At 33.7% G+C, this 20,947-nt stretch overlaps 1 protein-coding gene across 2 annotated transcripts in view; it reads left to right on the top strand.

The window, feature by feature from the left end:
• The window catches only part of FGF7 (fibroblast growth factor 7), a 31,059-nt gene extending 11,671 nt beyond the window's left edge, over window positions 1–19,388 (top strand). The window contains exons 3-4 of one of the 2 annotated variants that reach the window (XM_075100430.1): window positions 16,742–16,845; window positions 17,227–19,388. In XM_075100430.1, coding sequence (XP_074956531.1) covers window positions 16,742–16,845; window positions 17,227–17,421 — 299 coding nt within the window. In that variant the 3' untranslated portion in view covers window positions 17,422–19,388. The remainder of the gene's footprint in view (window positions 1–16,741; window positions 16,846–17,226) is intronic. The other variant, XM_075100429.1, reaches the window with a different exon arrangement.
• The last annotated feature ends 1,559 nt before the right edge of the window (window positions 19,389–20,947 follow it).

Genomic DNA, 20,947 nt, shown 5'->3' on the forward strand with positions numbered 1-20,947 from the left:
TAGGGATAGAAGACATATTTATCATAATTATTCTGATAAATTATTGGAGAAATTATTCAGAACTGTTTAACATTTAGAATGTGATAAATACCTATCTTTTCCAAATTAAGACTAAATACTAATCCCACTTTTTCTTTGTACATAACATTCCATAAATAAATACATAATATTCCATAAACATGAGTAGGTATCCTGTACATTGTCCTTTTCAGATACAATCTGTAGATGTTCCAGAGACAATTCTCTAAAAGTGCTGACAAGTACTCAAGGGACATTTCCCATTAAGTTTCAAAAAGCAATATTTAAGCCTAACATTTCTAAATAACTTCAGATTATATTTTCAAAAATGTGCAAGTAGCCACTGTTATGCAACTGTGTCAGAAAAATAAATAACAGAACCCCTATTTCCTGACTTTCTCCTAATCACTTTTAAGTGATCATCCCGTACGCATGGCATACAATTTTTTCTTCCTGCTAGGTCTAAATTAAAATGCATGACTGCCATTACAAAAATCTTTTTTCCCCTTCTCCCTTTTCACATTAGCTGTTCACTTTTCTCTGTCTATGATACCATTTTGTTTGGGATATCCATATCCATATATGAGAATATTTAACAAACATTATTTTGTACAAATTGCACATGAAAGTAATCATGCTTATTTCTCCAAACAATTAACTATGTGAATTCCAAAACTAGAATGTATCCTAACCCCACTGTAGGTGATACAGAAAAATGCAGGATATTTCTGCCTGTATACAGCACTGTAAATATTGAAGATTTTGGAACACAACTTACTATATTGTCTTCTTCTTCATACTTCAATAATGCAGTTATGGGTACTTTCAGCTGAACTCCGCTTAGCAAAGTAGAATTGCTAGTTATAGCTCCTGTTTTATGGGTTTACTCTTTTCCAGCTCCAGACCCATCATAGTGGGACGATTTCTTTCTTTGTTTTCCTCTTACTAGCTATCTGACAGCTGCATCCCAAACTAGCATCTTTTAGTGGATCCCTAAAGAATTATGTATACATCGTCTATTGTACTCACACGTGCTGCAATTTACCTCACAGGTGGTATTGTACAAAAAAGTCTGATTTGAGCCCTGTCAGACTGTGCCATATTTATTTGATTAACACAGATTTCCTTCTCTGTGTGCATGGTATTTGAAATACATTCTCAACAACACAGAGATGTAATCAACATGAGAAAGTAATCGTGAGAAGTAGACCATTAGCTCTCTTTTCAGCATACAGGCGAAATATGGCTGTTCTGTTCATATTACTTGCTGATGAACTGTACAGAACTATCATTAATAGTCTAAATAGTTGCTGTTGAAAGTAAAGAATATTGCACAGCTGTGGAGGAGTTAAGTTACTGACTAGTGGAAAAGCTATCTAACTCTGTGATTCATTAGGAAAAGTTTGCTCAAGAGTTGAAAGACCCATATTAGGAAAGAGACAAATATATGCTGTTTGTAAAAGCCTGGCTCCACTGAACCCAGTAAGTTTTGTTACTGATGCCTGTCAACGGTTTGAGGAGTTAATTTTAAAATGTGCCAAATAATAACTATTGCTTCTGCAAATCCATGTGCTTTTACTTTAAGATACGGTTTCATAACATTGGTAATACAGACCGGGCATAAAGAAAAATTAAATTCCTGTCCCACCATTAATCTCTTCCTGACCTTCAAGTCAGAAGGACTTACCTATATCTTACCAACATCTATCTAGGAGTAATGTTGCTGTCTCTATTTATTCTACTCAAGATATGGCCTTAAGAGCGCAATACACTAGAATATACTAAATTTAGAATACTCAACTTGAAAAATCGTTAGCTATTACTTTTCAAATATATGTGCAAATTTATATTTCTGTATGAAAGATATAAATGAACGCTTATTCTAAGTTTTTTATGAGCTATATTAAAACCACAGATCTACATTCTGTAATGAGTAGAAACTGACTGCATTATTTATACTGAATATATATTTAAAAGTAGAAATATAATCTATTTCTGTAAATTTTTTTCTCCCATATAACTTTTGCATTCATATATGAATCAAGAATACATTGATAGTCATGGAGGAATCAAGGTGGCACAAAAAGACCAAGTTAAGAACAGAAGAAGCACTTTGTTTAGTTTTGTGTGGTAAAACCAAATCATCTTCTCAACTTTGGCACTTTTTCTCTAGCTCCTTGTTGCAATACAGCTGAAGTCACAAATATTTTATGCAAAGACAGGTTTCTTCACCCCTTTAAAGTCTTGGAATATCCATTTCAGTCAGAATGAAAAGCACAGCAAATTCTTTACCAAGAACAGGGGTTTTTGTAGCTCTATGAACCTATGGAAGACATCTCTACCATGTCCTCTGCTTCCTTACAGAGAATATTTTACTCTTCCCTGCTTGAACAAGGTCCTTGTTTAAGCTCATTAGCTGAAATGCATGTTTTCAAACATCTACAAATCATAGACCAGCTGTTTTCCAGATTTTAAAGGGGTTCATATATTCAGCTACAGATTGCTTATGTATTACTTCTATGGAGCTCATCAAAAATTCATGACACCAATACATATAAAAGCAAAATAAGAATTATGTGAATTATAGCAGAGAAATTGAAGAGTGAAGCATTCCCAAAGGCCCCTGCCTGAAGCTGTTATCAAATGCCTGAGTGGTATGAAATCTTCCATTTGTCTCAAGAGCAAAAGTATGTCTTTTTGCTTATGCCAGTGCACTGAACTGTAGTCTATCAAACAGGTTGTTTGATTATTGTCAGAGATGGAAATTTGAAATTCTGCCAATAGAAAAATATGGCTGCCAGGATGGATCTGAATTTAAGATACTAAATCTTTTAACAGACTAGTCACAGATAACTTTATTATAAACAGTCACCATATAGTGATATAGTAGTGCCTGTGTGCTCTGAGAGACAAGAAAACTGACTACTGCAGGCACAGGAGAGCTTGCATCCTTCCTTATGCCGTTCAGGGTCACAGGAAATTTTCCTTAGTTGGTAAAGAAAGTGGAGTAGTTTCTATCACATTTACAATACTTTCCTCTGGTTAACTAAGAGATGACTGTTATGGCATCTTATTTTACTAATGTTTTTAAATTTAATTTAATGGGTTTAGGGCAAAATCTTTAAAGAACCTTTTCAAGAGACATTATCTTATAAGTCACTAAGGGCTAGGTTTTTAGGAATGTTTCAGTAACTAAAGGTGGAGTTAAGCAGCATTAGATATGTATGAAAATCTTCCTTTTAAACTAGCCTGTAGGTGGGGTTATTGGTGATAATGCAAAGGAACAGTGGATAACAACCCAAGACAACTTTCTACCTTCATAGTTTCCCTTTATAGGTCCACTCTATATATCTTTAGCTGATATAAACAATTACAATTTAATTGAAATAAACATAACTGCACTGATTCACACATGGGATATAAAGATTAGAACAAAAGCAATGGGAAACTCGGTTGTGTACAAACCAATAACACATAATAAAAATGTGTTAAGGTTAATAAAAATGTTTAAAGAAACTTTTCATATAATTTGGCAAATCCTATGCTCTGTTAACTGCTCAGTACTGTTATCGTTATTCCATGACTTTTTACATTTTAGCTATGACTGATAGCTGATAGCTGATATTTACATGACACTAGTTGCAATAGTTTTCTCACTGACTTCCTGATATTATGCACATGGGCAAAACCTAAGTGTGTCCATTAATATCTCTATCATCAAACTCAAAATCGTTAACACCTTACTTCCTCTACATCCTAGCATTTGAAGACAAAACTGACACTCCCCCCCCCGCCCCCCAGTTTTCAAACTGGATAGTTCAGCTGAATTTAAACAGGCAGATTAAAAATCACACAAATAAATACAAAATAAAAGGGAAATATGGCTACAGCTCCCATTGTATATTTGGTCTGGTAATAGCAATTGGTCCCAAATCAGAGGAACAATTTTCTCCACTGCTGCTGATGCTGCTGTTCTTCTCAGTTTTCATGTGGAATTGTAAAGCTAGAAGACAACTAAAGATTAACTGGATGACAGTAACACATTTATAACTATCTGATCATATAATCAAAGAGAGGTTTCAAAGTGCTGCCTGTTTGCAATGGCAAATATTCCATTGATTTCCCTAAAATGAGGCTTTCATCTTAGACAAAATTTTTAGACTGGTAAAACCAGTGTGTAATGAAGTAAATTAATGACATTAGGCAAAATTAAAACAAGGGATTATTAAGGTCTTTGAAAAAAGAAAAGATCGTTGGATAATTGACACACATTTTGATCCATATACTGAGCAAGACAGGAGAAATATCAGGTACAAAAATCCTAATTTATTTATCAGAATTGGAATAAATTTTTAGATTGTTTTTTATTTTGAGGTTTTTTTTATTTTCCCCTTCTATTAGTTTATATTTCAGCATTTGGTCAAATAGAGACTTTGAAAGCTCAACTAAATCTAAATTATTTGTCGGCAGCAAACCAGAATAATTTGAGAGACCATATCGTATAAATATATGTCCAGTAGTGTTTTGAAGGCAGAAAGGGTGAGCCAGATGGTTTCTATCAACTCCCACTCTGTGGTGCAGCAAGGGGTTAGTATGATTTTCTTAGCAGCGTCTTACATTTTGTACCTCAAAAGGAATTGTGTACTGCCTGCTTGTGTTCTCATAGACACCGTAATTGATATATTTAGATGTCTGGCTTCAACTATTCCTGCACCAAGAAGCAGGTCTGATTTGGAAATTGCACTAAAATGTATTCAATTGGGTAGTGTTTGCCCTACATTTTACACGGCTACTTACAGTGGGAAAAGATGTCTCTCTTTTGCAATAGGGATTGCAGTGTTTATTAATTAAATGCTCTCTTAAACAAAATTTTCCTGTCCAAAATTTCAAACCACTTAAAACTACTTGCTCCTATGCCAGAGGCTCCTAAGTATACATTCAAGCTCTGGAATACTGCAGCCACATTCTTTCTTATGCATCCACTTTCTTACCACTTAGGTATTTTAAGTAATTCAGTTATTAGCTACATCTGGGAACATTTTCAGCATTGAAAATGCATTTTACTTATATTTAAACTGATAATACAGTTTTCAGCACTGAGAATGCAATTATGATCATTTTATGAGCATTTAATAATAGCTTTTAGTAATGTTTGTCAACTACATATAACACTAAATTATCCTTAAAGAACAGGAAGGTAGTTCTTAGATTCAGTTTCTCCCCAGAATACGGCTCTGCTATACCTTTTGTCAAGCCTGTTTCAGGGACCAGAAAAGCTGCCACAGCAACAGCTGGAGGCAGTGCAATACACAGAACAAATCAGCTAGACCTTGAGCTAACACCTGAGATGTATTTTTGCCCCCTTTAACTGAATAAGTCCTGTACACAGTGCCATGTTATATTTATGCCATCTTGGCAGCCAGCCTATACAGATGATAACATGAAATAGACATGAAATGCACCTGGAATGGAAGTTCTTCAGAACACAATTCAGATAATGAATTATTCGATTTCTTACACACAGAATAGGTATCTGAATATGCACTCCTGTTTTCCTTAGAAAAACAGAAGAAAAACTCTTCCATAGAAATGACAAGACTAATTTTATGTCATACATGATCACTAATTCTACCCAGGAAAGGGGGAAGGAAATTTAATCAGCAATGATGCTGGGGCAAGACATGAAAACACCAGCTCTTTCCTAGATGAAAACACAAAATAGCATAGTAACAAATATCAAAGAACGAATTAATATATTTAAAGACTTTTTTTTGCATTACGGAAGAATTTGGAGAGACAGGAGGCTCTGGTCCTATGTGGAATTTTCCAAGTCATCAAAATAGCTGTAGGCACTGAAACTCTAAATTTGGCAAGTTTTGCATCACTAAATGGATGTATCTCATTTTGCTGTGGAAAGGTTAATTAGCAGCATTTTACACTTACTTTTGCTATTTTGAAGCTAGATTCTAAAAGCCTGCAGGCTTGAAAACATCATTTATTCTAGTGATATTGGCACAAAGGATATAAATACTAGAAATATCCTCCATCTGAGCTGTAGGGAAAGTAGTTGTAAAAGTTTAGCTCTAAACTATTAAATCATTAATTTTCTTACTGCTTGGAAACAATTATATTTTGTAAACAGTCATTCCACCCTTTTTTCCCATTTTTAATATCAGTAAATTATTAATGCTGTAATAAGAGGGTACTTTTTCAGACTGAGGATTAAGACTTGGATTTTACATGGCACTTAATTCTAAAAAATAATATTCTTTTTTATTATAACCATATGTTTAGCTCCAAGGCCATTTTTATTGGAGGGAAATGTAGTTTCCTGAAAAAAAAATGAGAAATGACTGTGTGCTGTATAAGAGGCTGATCAAGAAAATATTTATATAAAATGCACAGTAAGGATCAGCAAAGTGAAGGATTCTAATAAGTTTAATGAGAAATTCTCAAGTGAATGACTGCCTGGGGCAGCATGTTATTCAGTTGCTACTATACACTGCTATTCACAAGTCAGACCTCTAAATTTAAAAGTTCCATAGTTTTACAACCTACTTCAGTGAAAAATGCCACACCCTTTTGGCTCTGAAGATCAAATCAAGAGAAATATTGGAAAGACAGTGGTCCAAAGTGCTAATGTTCCAAAGAGACATACACAGAAGGAGAGAAGGCAATTTAGAGTCAGAATATCCTAGACCAATTCTTATTATGCTACCATTTTCAATGAAGAATGAAGCATTTGATTTACAAACCTATCTAATTCACCAGCATTAGCAGAGTGTTAATACAGAACTGAGACCAAAAAGATTGTACAATGTGGAAAAATACTCAGAAATTCTAAGCTATTTCTCTTCAGCAATAATTCCTTGCAATATGATCACTGAAATCCTCACTACAGTAATTAGTGGAGGTAAGATTTACTGAGTGTTGTAAATTGATGAGCACTGTTTTACATTTATTCACTTTGAAAATAACTAGAAGAGGTACAACGGCTTTTAATATTTCTCACTGCAGATCAAATGCGGTAAGTTTGTAAGTAAAAAGGAAGGTGTGTTTCCTAAACAATAATCTGGAAGTTCAACCCACACTCCCCTCTTGCTATGCTATGGTACCAGTAATATGTATTCAGAAGGCCAGATTATACATTTGATGATGCATGTGAAACTGTAAATACGTTGAACAATGCCAACTGAAGAGTGCAACTCAGCTTCTTCCTTCCTTTTCTGTCATAAAGGTAAACACCCACAGGTCCAAGTATACATGCAAAGAACAGATCTTATAAGTAAAATAACAGCATTTCTAAACAGTCATTTTAGTGCCCTGTTATATCTTCTCTCTTCTGTTTGATTCCCATCTTCCATTTTTTATACTATCTTCACAGAGTTATCAAGTTAGCAGTTTCTTTCAGAAACCTTGACATGGCTCAAATTCCATAATTAACTTATCAGTTAACTGTTGAATACCACTAGGACAATGGTTTATTATAAAGTTGTTCTATCTAGCAATGCTTATGTTAATCAGTCTCTAGGACTGGCAAACAGTGGAGAAATAGATAATGTAGTGTCAAGTAAGGAATATTTAAAATTATCAATAAATGAAAATCCACCAAAGTTCAAAAAATACTTTGATGGACTTCTGTTCAGCAATTAGTTGATTTTTTTTTAATACAGTATGGCTACTGGTTTTGTGCCCAATGAATTGCAAGAAGTTAATTAAACATCAGCTACTTATGCTTAATCAAACATGTTCTGCACACAGACTAAATCTTACAAGCAAATTCTGCTACTTGAGGATGCTTGAAAAATATGTTGCAGCAAGTCCTCAAGGAATATCTCTCTAACATTAACCAGGTTTCCTCAGACAACTACAATTTTTCCTGCTTGGAAATTATGCACGGGACAAACCCAGGAGTTTTTAGTGCTTTGAATATTTGTCCACGATATCCAGATGTCTGGCACCTCACTGAAGCAGTAGCTTCCCCTGTTCTACTGAAAATCCTTGACCGACCCATTGTTTATGTGCATTCTTTTTTACAGTCGTAGTCATATCTAGATTGCTTCAGATAGTCTACATATGCACAGCAAATACCTGCATGGACACAGCACAAAGCTTCTAAATAAAAGCTTTTTTAGCCTTTCATATTGGTCTGTGCCATAAATAACCACATATTTTATATGTGTTTATGCCATAAATTCAAAGTATGAGTATCACAAGGAGAACCAAATATATGACATTTAAAAAGAGAAAGTGAGAGTGAATGTGTGTACTAGCTTGTTTTCTGTTACCACAATTAATTGTTTATTAAATTCATATTCATAGACAGAATTCCTGGGGTGGAGACAATCTCATCCCTGCTTTGAAAACCATTATAACATATACTTGTGTATCTATTTCTACTTACAAAGCCTGTGAACATAAGTTCTGTGAGGTACAATCTGGGAAACTCTTTCACTCTCTTGCTGAGGAAAGAACAAAATACAAATGCAAATTCTATATTCTATCAATTGCAATTTAATAATGAGGTAAAAAAAGAATTAAATCATATTCCAATATCTCTTAAATTAATACGTTTATTTGCAGTAAATTTTTTACCATTAGCTTTTATATTTGAGAGAGATTGAGCATACAAATTGCTCTATCTAAAAATGAACTTTAAGACTCATCCATTTAAAAATGTTATTAAAAATCAAAATAACTTAAGCACAAACAAATACTTCAAAATATATATGCTATTTTTTAGAAAGATATAGAAAGGGACAGTTTCCTGAAACCAATGTCTTACTAAAACTATCCAATGAAAGCATTAGTTTACTTTCAGAAAAAAATACTGATGGACTCGTCTGGAAAAACATTTCAAGTGTAATAAGCCAGCTAATGAATGTATTCACTGTGCTGGCCCACCAAATGTGCGTACACACTAATAACACCATGAAATTTTTCCAAAATACTGTATGATTGACCATTGTGATTTGTATTTTCTTGCTTTAAGAGACACAAACATTAGCTTATTAAATCTCAGAACAAAAGAACAAATTACATTAAATACCATTAAACACTCTTGTAAGCAATGACGAGAGAGCATTTTTCTTGGCCTTGAATCATCTGCAAAGGTCACTTGAACTCATAAATAAGTGCTCCAAATTTAACTAATTAGAAACACGAGTTAGTGAAATTTAGAAGTTTCATTTTGTTTTGACCTATTCTCCATCCAAGTCTTTACTGCCCCCTTTTTCCCTATTTGAGATTCCACATTATCTTAAGACAGTTCTACCTAGGAAAGGGTGGTTCACAAACATGTTACTTAACCACTTAACTGTCAGTGCCAGCCTCCCTACCCCTAAAAATTAACAGACTGTTTTTTTCAACTTCAGTGCACAAAGAGGCCACAAGAAATAAAGTGTTGTAAATATCAAACAAAATACTGTATTGTAAAGCATTTAGAATATTTTAAAAATCAGCATTAGATATGTTATCTGTTAACTATTTTTAAAAAATGAAATAATAAGAATGTAAAATAACAAGTAGCTTCTGGACATTTTCTTTTGCTTTTCTTTCCTTAAACATACTTTTCTTTTTATTCTTCTTCCCTTCATTCCAGTATTTAGAAGACTAAAGAAGTCTTCCTAGCAGTTTGCATCTTACCCTTTTCTCATAACATATGTACCTGACAGAACAGAAAAATACAAGGATGAAATTGCTGTCAGCCTTGCTGAAAAAATGTAATGGATGCCAAAATTTCTCTTTGAATTAATGTTTACAGAAACTCTGACACTAACAAATCGAGGAGCAGTGACCAGAAACATTATGTGATAGATGTTGAAGAGGTATTGGCAACATACGAAATGTTTGGAAAGAGCCAGCTGATGAGGGACTGAACACAATGTGTACTTTAAAACCTCTTCCAAAACCTTCCTGAGCAATCTTATCACCCGACATTGGGGCAGCTCCCTAGTATGTGAAAAGATATCTAGCCTGGTGGTTCTGCTCTCTCTTCTCTTCCAAAGACCCATTTGACAAGTTGTTACCACCTGCTGGATCTTCAGTAATGTGCTGCACTTACCGGTTTCCTTACACCTCTCAGAAACAAGAATTGCAATTGCCCTTTCAGCCTCTTGGCTGCAAAATGATTACAAACAAAATGCTCCAGTTTTGCTAAATCACAAAGCTCTCACTACTTTGTTATAGATAGGATATTTTTATTGGAGGATATTATGGGCAAACACAAAGAAACTCCTCCTATCCAGCTATAGCTGCATACAGTTAGAAATTAGTTTAATATAATCTGTAAACAGATTGTGTAGCAATAAAAGCAAAGATTTGTTAAAACAAATAAAATGTCACAGTATTATTGTGTTGTAAAAGCAAAAAAAGTTTAACAAACAAAAAGGAGATCAAAACGTTAATGTGAAAATATTAATTAAATCAGAAAAATGTACTTAATATCAGATTATTAAAAACAAAATTATCAAAAACTACTTGCCAGGAAAGAATTGTCTCACATGAGAATGCTCAATTTTGTATCAATGATATAGCTAAATGCCAATTTTTCTACACAAATTTCCAGCCTGAGGTACTGCCCTGTCTTCCAGGCCACAGCCAGGGAATAAGTCCAGACATTAAAGTGTCTACATGTAAAGTACTGAGCAACTTTCATTCTAGACCAGAATGCCAGGAAACTCACCTCATTTGTTATGTAAATTGTATCCAAAAGCCTATATATATTTCACCCACCAGAGCTGTTATATCAAAATAAATTTTGTTTTGTTTCTCTGTTTGTTTTTTTTTTTTTCCTAGTGGATTTTATATCAACTGTCTGTTATTTAATTTGCACCAAGTGGTTAAACAGACTGCTACCAGCATCCATAGTCATCTTCTTCTAAAGAAAAGCTATAGCCCACCTCAGCTGAGTGTCTTTTACGTACACCGGACAAAATTTCAGCTCTATAGGGAACTTCAAGCACTATAGGAATTTTAAGATGTTTGATACACTGACCATGCAACCATATAAAATTTTTTGGAATTTCATGCTGATTTTATAGAAATTACAGTTGTTTTCAATTTTGTATGCCCATTTTCAGGTTTTTTTCCTCTTTCTGGCTTTAATCTGATTTCTTTCCCAGTTACTTTGTGGTATATTCAAGTCTTCTCTTAAACCCCTTCTGAACTTTTATGTGGATGCTTTAGATAAAGTAACTGAAAAACATGGTTTACATTTTCATTTTTAAATCAAGGATATTTAAGACCTCGTTGAAGTTTGGTCTTCTGAACCTCTTATCAATCAGCATCTTATCAATTTAAGCATGCCTTTAAAGTAATTTTTGTTATTAGAATATTAAGAGAGTATTTAAATGAAACAATCTACATATAAGAATTTTCTCTTTCCCATACTAGTGTGGTGACTTTTTCCTTTTCATGAATAGAGATTGAAAGGATTAGAACTTTTTACTTCAAAAGGAAGCACATAGGACTGAATTTGCTAAGACAAGGAATGGTATACTATTTGACTGAGGAGAAGATGCCTTCCTTGGTAGAATTTCTGACTGTAGATTTTAGTTCTTTATAATTTCTCTGAAGTATCTGGTGCTACATAAACTAACACTTAGAAACTGGCACAGACAAATCTCATGTGTGCCTGTTCACCGGTTTTTTCTATTTCTGTGTGGGTTTTTTTCTGGGAAGATTTTAGCCTATTATACCTCTCCTGCCTCACTGAAGGAACAACCTTAGGGATAAGACCCTGGCTCTACTGAGTTAGCTGAATTCATACTATTCACTTTAATGAGGACAGAATTTTTGCCTTTCTGTATAAAATGGCCTACAAACATAACACAAAATTGCAGGCTTACTTCTATCACCATTTTTCTATGATATAGAGATTTACGTCCTTCCAATGAATCAGCTAACAAGAATTAGCATGAACACTGAGGCTCAGCTACATTTAGTTTCATAGTAGAGGAGTAATGGAACTAATATATTTTTAATTCAGTTCATGTCTTAAAGGCAGTCAAAAATGGCATACTAGAAAAGACACCCTTTAGCTTAGGTCTGGTAAGTTTTGCTTAATTCAGGTTACCATACTTATAAACCTATATACTTATAAAGGTATATTACTGTTTTGTGGTTGATTTTAATACCATCAATTACTCAGAAGCAAAGCTCTTCCTGCATTTATAGAAAAATGAGATTATTGGGTTACTTTCCAATACACCAAATGTTGTTCCTGGCTAGTCTTATTAAAGACATTGCAATGACGCAGAATTTCAAAATGAAAGAGAAAACAAGAAAGAGAGGTTGGGTTGTTTTTTTTTTAAAACCTAACTAATTTAAAAGACCACATTCACAGACTTGGCTGAACATAACAGTCACAACTGAGTATACGCTAAGAGCATAAGGATAACCGTATCAGCTCAGATCCACATTTCATTTAGCCCAACATTCTGTTGGCAAGAATCGCCAGTAGCAGATGATTACAGAAATATAGAAGAAACAGGAAATATCTGCAGTTGGCAAAAATCCTGGTTTTATTACGTCTTGACACCTACTGATGGATTAGGTTCCTATCCACAACAACACATCCTAGTGCCTATTTACCATTATGCAATTTCTTTTACAGTGATTGAGTACCAGGAACACATATAAAATAAAGACAGACCAGTATGATTATAACGTCATATAGTGTAATATAATGTGGTATCTTGACTTACTAGAAATACTGAATGGAAGTTAAACAAAGAGGGAAAAATACAACTTACTTTATTTTATGGATTTAGAATTCTATTCTTTAGTATATCCTTTAGGAATTTCCTGCTTTGATGCTATAATTATGATATCATATAAAAGCACATTTTCGTATTTAAATATAAGTTATAAAAGTATAATTGGAAGAGGCAGTGATTTCCATTATCCACGACTCTCTTTAACCTGGAAGTTTGTGTTGTGTTTATGTATCAAGCTGAGTATTAAAAAAATAGAAAAGCAGTTTAGATGTTTTCACAGTGAGATTATGTTGTCTCTAAGTGTTAAAGATTCCATTAACCAGTTCAGCAAAGAACTTGTGCTTTGCAGCGCATAATAGGTGTGCAGGAAAAAGCTTGTCACCTTATATGTTGTGTATTCAGAGGCACCTTGTAAAACAGTTAAAGTACTGAAATCTCTGTCTGTATTAAATTGACTATTACTCAAAAATCATTCTTCCTGGTCTGTGAGAGACCTCTGATATTGGATACTAAATTTAAGCATGAGATACATCTGAATGCTGACACTGATAAACTGATAAACTTTCAGTGTACGACTTCTCAACCTTAATAGTCTCTTTCCATAGTTTCTGTACATAAAGGAAGAAATTTTAAATTAATGTATGTATGTGACATTTTGTAACTAACATAAAAAGTTAGTTCCATACAGAAGACTATATACTGAAAGATCGTAAATCAAATCCTGAGCTAAAATCAGCTATCACAGTTCTAACTACACAGTAAAACTTTACTCTTCCCAGTCTGCTAGAAATCACATTTCCATTTCCTATATAATTTATTTAATTTAAAGAAAAAAATATGCAATGAGTTGCAGCAATACAACCTTTCTGAAGTGAAAAGAATTACTGAGGCATAGCTTCCAGAAGAAGAAAAGGGAGCTAACAGCATGCTCTCATATTGCTTAAGGAACTTGTGTCATACCCCTTAAAATAGAGAGAGGAACTCAGTGATGAATCACTTGTACACCAAATATAAAAGTGCATGTGAGATGCTGCCACAGAGACCTAAATCACATAAATACTTTGCTGAAAAGGGAAAAAATCTATGCTTTGTTTCTCTTTCTGGGATACTTTAAGACACATTGGAACAGAGGAGACATGATCTAGAACTGGGAACAGAGAAACAAGCACATGGACTTTATGACAGGCCATTTAATTCTAAGATAGACACGTTCTGAGCAAAGAATCAAGAATACACAAGCTCTATTTCCACTGAACTCTCTGTGGTCTTCTTTCTTTCTCTTTAATACTGCAAATATTACAACATTTTTAATGCGACATAGTTATTGGAGAGTTCATGTGGTGTTCCCTCACTAAACTTCATGGAGCGATGCACAGACAGAGTATCTTTAGAAAAGTACCATTCAAAGACCTAAAACATTCTCTGGATTTCATATCACCTCTGAGTCAGGGTGTCAAATGTTATTTATGTGAGAGCTAGCCCTAATTCTGGGGGTACATAATTGCTTAAAATTGTGAAAAGCACATAATAATATAGCAAATAGTACTGAATATGCATAACAATTTATTAATCTCAAATTATCTGTCTTTAAAATGCATTGCTCTTTATGCACAACGGGGTTTTAACAAATAAGACGAAAAACGATGTAAAGATCTGAATACAATAAATCTACCACACGTAGTGCCCTTATAAATTATAAGTAGAATACAACTTTGATGGGTAACATTTTATTTTGCCATTGAGCTTTGCTATACAGAAGGCTTATAAAATATTTTTACACCCCCAATTTCTATCCTATACCAAATCCTATAGTGTAAACTTTCCACATGAAAGACATTTGTGTGTAAACTGAGAATAAAGTAGAAAAACAAGTACCCAAAACCAAAATAAAATAAATCCTACAAGTTGGTATGAATGTCACCATCTACTTCAGAGAAAAACCAAGCTAAAAAATAATGTAAAAATTCTAATAATAATATTGCCTTGGACAAAAGCTTTCGGCATTTCCTTTTTAAAAGTAGTAGTATTTCTTACTACTGTAACTTCAGCCATCACCAGCTTACTCAAGGAAATCTCAAGTCCTATTAGCATGACTTGTTTTAAAAAGACATTTTGAATCTTTCATTTTTTAAATTCTGTATAAATAGAAAACTCAAACATAGATTTTTAAAAAAACCCCTCCTTAAGTTAATGGCCAGCACAGGCAAAGGAACAAATGGATATAAGCTGTCACTGAAAAAATGCAGATTGCAAATCACTACAGAGTCTCTGGCCATTAAAATAAATCAAACTCTGGAACAGCCTTCGGCGGAAACACTGGGGGCAAAGAAATAACAACTCCAATTTAGTATTGGCAAAGTTTATGAAAAGATAATTATCTGATGCAATTCCCAGGCTAGCAGAGCACTGGACTTGATGACCCAGAGATCCCCTCCACTGTTATATTCTTTGTTTGGCTAGATGCAGATGTTCATCTGTTTTTCAGCCTCACTGTGGTTTTTCTAAAGTGAAATTTAAATGAAAGTTAATATAATTTTTGTAAGTTTCAGTTAGAAATTACCCTTTGTAAGAGTTGTTGCTAGGCCTGTCGCAGAGTGGAACTTGTCAAAGAATTCTAAAAGCTTTACTTAAAGTTTGCTTAGCATTATAGAGAAGTACGGAAGTATAAGTGTTCAGAGATGAATGCCCAGCAGGGCACACACCATGAGAAGAGGTAACTGATCTACTGGCAGGGAAAACAGGAAGAAAAAAGTAAGCAATACAGGCTAGGGCTGATACATCAATAGTATCAGGAAAAAAGCAAAACAGAACAGTAAAGAAAGCAAAGGACATCAGGACATTAAAAAAGTATAGGGAAGGAGAAATATCATAGGTATTTAATGCCTTTCTAAAAAACCTAATTAATGAAAAATTATTATCCTGTGTGGCAGTGGTCAAGAGTCAAAACAAACTTGAAAGAGACAAAAAGGAGATGTTTTGTTCAAGAGGAAGGTCATCTTTCAGGTGACAATCTAACACAAGCTTCTGTCTCCCCCTCCCTCACTTGTCTGTCCTGTGCTTAGCTATTGGAATTTCCCTAGAGTTGGCTGGCTTTGAACGAGTCACAGTATAGAGGCTACTGCACACACTTCTGTAGGTGACTCAACATGGAAGAAAACAGCTCAAACTCAGAACTATAACTCTAAATTATTGCTTAAAACAATAATAACATTTAAGCTTGAAAACAACTTGGTGTTCCTTAATAACTTGACCCATCCTCCTCCCTTTGCCCTTTTTTTTTAAATTAACATAAGAATATTTTTTACATTGCAGCTAACTTAAATGTATTATAGTGACTACAGAAAGCTGTTGCAGATACACACCAGCGAGATGAAAATAAAGTGATTTATAGACAACAACTCTAAATGTTTTCTGGTTTTGAATAAATAAGTTCTCAAAGCAGCTTTTAATGATTTTCAAATACACATATCTTTACAGCTCCAATCAGTCACAAAAGCATACAAAGGTCAAGCAAATACTTTATCTTATTTAAGACACTGTGGTCTGTTTTCTATCACTCACAAGTTCTAAGGTTTACACTCTTCCAAGGAGATGATACTGCTACACAAGTCTTCAAAATGAATTCTTTACACAAATTTTGTGAACGCTGCTGGCTATGTATACAACTCTTCCAAATGAAACCCTGAGCCTGATAAATTCTAAGATACGCTGATTCTTTGAAAATAGAAAAATTACTTATAGTAACATCGCAACTTCAGTATATACTTGAAAGTTATCACCACACAATTTTTTAAGTGGCTGTGTGCAGATGTGATAGCATACAATTTTTAAAGTATAGCCCCTTCTTCACATGAATAAATACATATTTTTTCTGTTTTCCAAGAACAATGGCTGCTGATTTTCAATAAACATAGAAGTATTACAGAATATTAGTTCAACTAAACCTTATAAGGTGACTGGAGAACAAACCACCATTTTACAGTGCTTACTGTGTGCCTTTGCAGGTATTCTAGAAATCCGAACAGTGGCAGTTGGAATAGTGGCAATCAAAGGAGTGGAAAGTGAATACTTTCTGGCAATGAACAAGTCAGGAAGACTCTATGGAAAGGTACGGATGCAAACTTCTCTCATGGGTACACTCATCACATGCAAGCTTAAAGATATGTACTTTTAGATGTAGCATCTGTATAGCCTGTATAAAATGATTCCTAACAAATTAAAATGTTATCCCATATATCCCATACTAGACTTTTATGTCCATTTAATAAATTCAGTGATTAGAGCTTATATACTTTTTTAAAACGTGGAATGGTAAGTGGGAATAGACAAAGCTAAAATATTCAGTACTCAGATTTCAGATGTCAATTTATTTATTAAAAATTATAATAATATGTGGGCTTTATAATGCATATTCTTCTCCCATCTTCCCAAACCTAAGTATTTAAAAAACTGCTTGTACTTACTTTACTCTGTTATTTACTCTCAACAGAAAGTATGTAATGAGGACTGCAACTTCATAGAACTGATTGAAGAAAACCATTATAATACATATGCTTCTGCAAAATGGACACACAAAGGAAAGGAGATGTTTGTTACATTAAACCACAAAGGGGTCCCCATGAAAGGTAAAAAAACAAAGAAAGAACACAGAGCATCCCACTTTCTTCCTCTGGCAATATCCTAATCACAAATGATCTATAAAGAACTAGTTCCAGCAGGAAGATTATTTTAAAGAAGACTATTTGACAAGATATCAAGAGAGGCTGGAATACTACTGAGAAACTGAACAAGCTGGACTTGCGCATTTATGTTTATTTTTAAGAGACTACATGGAAAAGATTTGAAAATATACACAAAACCAGATTTACTAACTGAAAGTTGTAAAAAATTCTAAAGAGTTGTACAATCGTTATCTTAGTCATTGTAACTGGGTAGTTTCTTAAATTAATTTACCCTGATGAATAAGTCATTACTTGATTATCTGATAATATTTTATTTAAAAAAACCTATCTGCTTCTTAAATATGGCTGCTATAATAATAATAAGCAGATGATAATGTGTAAAATATGTCAGACTTTAAGGCTGCTGGAATGAGTTGTCAGATTATCAAGTCAATAGTAAATGTGGAGGCTGAGCAGTATTTTAAATACTTCCCCTGAGAAACTGATATCCTATACATAAACTATATGATCAGAAAAAAGTATATAATCTTGTAAATGTTTATTGTTGTATTCAGATAAAAGAGTTAGTTGGGAAAAATTAAGTTTACTCTACTACAAATGTTCCTATCTATTAATGAAACAAATAACTAATGCTGCTCTAAAAGATGTTTCAAATAGTGTATGTAAAATAAGAATAGGAATAAATAATGTACTTCATCTCACTTTTCACAAATTAACATTTTATATAACGATGAAGCAAAAATTCAGACATATTCAGATTTTTTATGTAACATATCTTATCTTTTGTATAATTCCTGTTAGGGCATACAGCTTTCAATATTGTTTTTCCATCCTTATACATGCTTTTTCTGTTGTTACAGCATTAAACTTTATTTTAAGTTGTATTTGAACTTTATTGTTCTAAGTTATTTAAATGTTATTTATAAAAAAAAATACTTATTAAGCTGCATCTGTTTCATATGCTTTTAATTCTAAAGGAATAACAAAATGGTCTGGCTGAGATGCATGAATTTTTTTCTGTGACCAGACACAAAGACTAGTACACAACTCTCTTGCCAACATACATTGGATGGCAGACAAAAATGACAGCCTGCAGCAAATCGCACAATGGACATCTCAAAAGAAACAATGCAAAAATGTAAAAAATCTGCACCACATACTCTTGCTAATGGAATTTAATAGCATGCTCAGAGTTACACCAGGTAAAAGAAGGTTACAGTTCCAGCAGGTACTGGAATTAATCCTCAGATGGTAGGACCTGTACTTACAGAAATATTTAAGAGCCTATATGACTAGTTTAAAACTTCAGCCAACATCAATGTGACCTGATGAAGAAGAGACATCTGAATTTTCTAGCTATTAAAGTGTTCAGCTAAGCCCTCCATGACTAATGTATTATATTATTTAATTCTGTTCTGTTTGCCTACACGTTTTCTTGGTATTGTGATAACTGTGCTTAGATAAAGATCACCAGAAAATTAGCTAACAGAGTGCTAGATGACTGGGATGGAGTCTAGTTAATTACTAATAGTCTTAAATGTTCTACTTTTCATTACAAGTGCCCAGAGTCAACCACTTTTTCATACATGATTCATTTTATAAGAGCACTCTCAGAAGACAGCAACAATTCTCTTTAATAAATATTTATTTTAAAAAACACCTTGTTTATCAAATACTGTAATTTGGAAATAATTTCTGATTTTTGATGTGCTAATATCAAGCATCAAAGTGTAGATATAAACAGGTCTATGTAGCAAAAATTGTCAATAGAGCTCTATCAGTAAACCTTTACTGTGCTTTTGCTAGTTTACCTACTACTTGTTCACTGAACACAACAGACTTTTTTGCTGATAACTACCTGCACCATTTTCTGTGATTACATAAACACTGAAACAAAGTTCACACTCATGATCAACATTAACATACCAGCAAAAGTTTCTAGATCTAAATTAGGTTAGTTGAAGCTTTGAAATAAAAATTAAAAGAACAAAATCTCATTAAGGTTGTGTTTAAAGGCTTTACCAAAGTTCGAATTAATTGTGAATATGCACATTAATATATGAATATTTATGCTAGGAAAGCTTAAAAGTAAATACAGATACAGACAAGCTCTTCTAAAGGCCTTTTATTATGTAATTCAAGTATACAGGAATACAGCCAAGCCATTCCTGAACCCCAATGGTAATTAGCCCTTACTGCTAAATGCTTTATCTACTGGATCACTATATTACCATCATTACCAGGTAAGCCAAGGTTGCTTTGTTCTACAGCTGTCATATCCGAAATCCATCCTCCAAGTGAATGGTTCACAAAAAGACACCTGAGTGCAAATGTTACAACCCTTCAGTAGCACAGTCATATGGCCTTACATGTTGCAATACCTTCCTTATGTTGACTTAGCAGAAGAGGGGCTGTATTTGCGAAAAAACAGTATTTTGCCTTTCTTTTACGCCTTCTCTTTAATTTCTTCTGGCATTTTAATAGTGAAACAGACTTAACAGTTAAAACACATCCTGGGTTGTTCTACTCCAGTTTGTAACGGAAAAGGTGAACAGAAAAGCAAGATCAGATCAACCCAGCTGAGCAATTTTCAGATTATTTTTAATTTAGCAAATCTCTTCTGAAATATATTTCTTTTCAGCTGTCTCCAAAAAAGAAAACAGTTCAGTGCTAAAACCAGAGAAGAATAATCAGAAAATTTATAGTGATGGTCTACAGTAGCAAATTATTAAAAGATAAGGATAAAAAAAGAATCTATTAGATTTTAACAGGTATTATTCAAATAGATGTCAGAAATCCTCACAAAAGCCTTTTATATCAATTACATCACAATCCAGCTTAATATCAATCCTGCAAGCAACCATGAGGGAGGAAAACAAGTTCATACGAAAAGAAACAGATATACCTGTCTGGATATGGCTCATTACTATCCTTTATGATAATAAAGGTTCAAGAAAATCCAAATAAAGTGGTCTATAAAAGCCACTCTCAATTGTAATTTCTCTGTTTTTCCTTCAGATGCATTGGCTTTCACTAGCTTTTTTTCTTTGTTTACCACAGAAACTACACAGTGCAAATAGTCTGTGGTTTAAAACTGAAATATAAGCTCCTGTGGTTTAAAGAGCCATTCTATTTAGCCACCTTCAATAACCATTCACATTTCCCAGAAACTGCTCCATTATGCAGGCTCTTTAAATCTAATTAACAAGGTTCCACTTACAAACTTATCTTTTGTATTAGTGTTGATAAATACTCTGTGACACTGAAATCAGCTAATCTAATCTGGGGAATCTCACAGACGACTACAGAATCTCCATTCTTGGAGGTTTTCAAGACCTAACTTCATCAAAGCCCTTAGCAAATTAGTCTAAAATCAGTGTGGGCCCTGCTTTGAGCAGAAGACTGGACGAGAGCGTGCAGCACCCTTCCAACCCAAATGACTCTATGATTCCATATGAAAGCTATTTTTCTTAAAACAGCCATTTAGAGTGCAGTTCAGCCTCTTTGAACAACTACACAAAACACGTT

The sequence above is a fragment of the Phalacrocorax aristotelis genome, chromosome 7 (genome assembly GCF_949628215.1).
Source record: "Phalacrocorax aristotelis chromosome 7, bGulAri2.1, whole genome shotgun sequence".
Taxonomy (NCBI): Eukaryota; Metazoa; Chordata; class Aves; order Suliformes; family Phalacrocoracidae; genus Phalacrocorax; species Phalacrocorax aristotelis.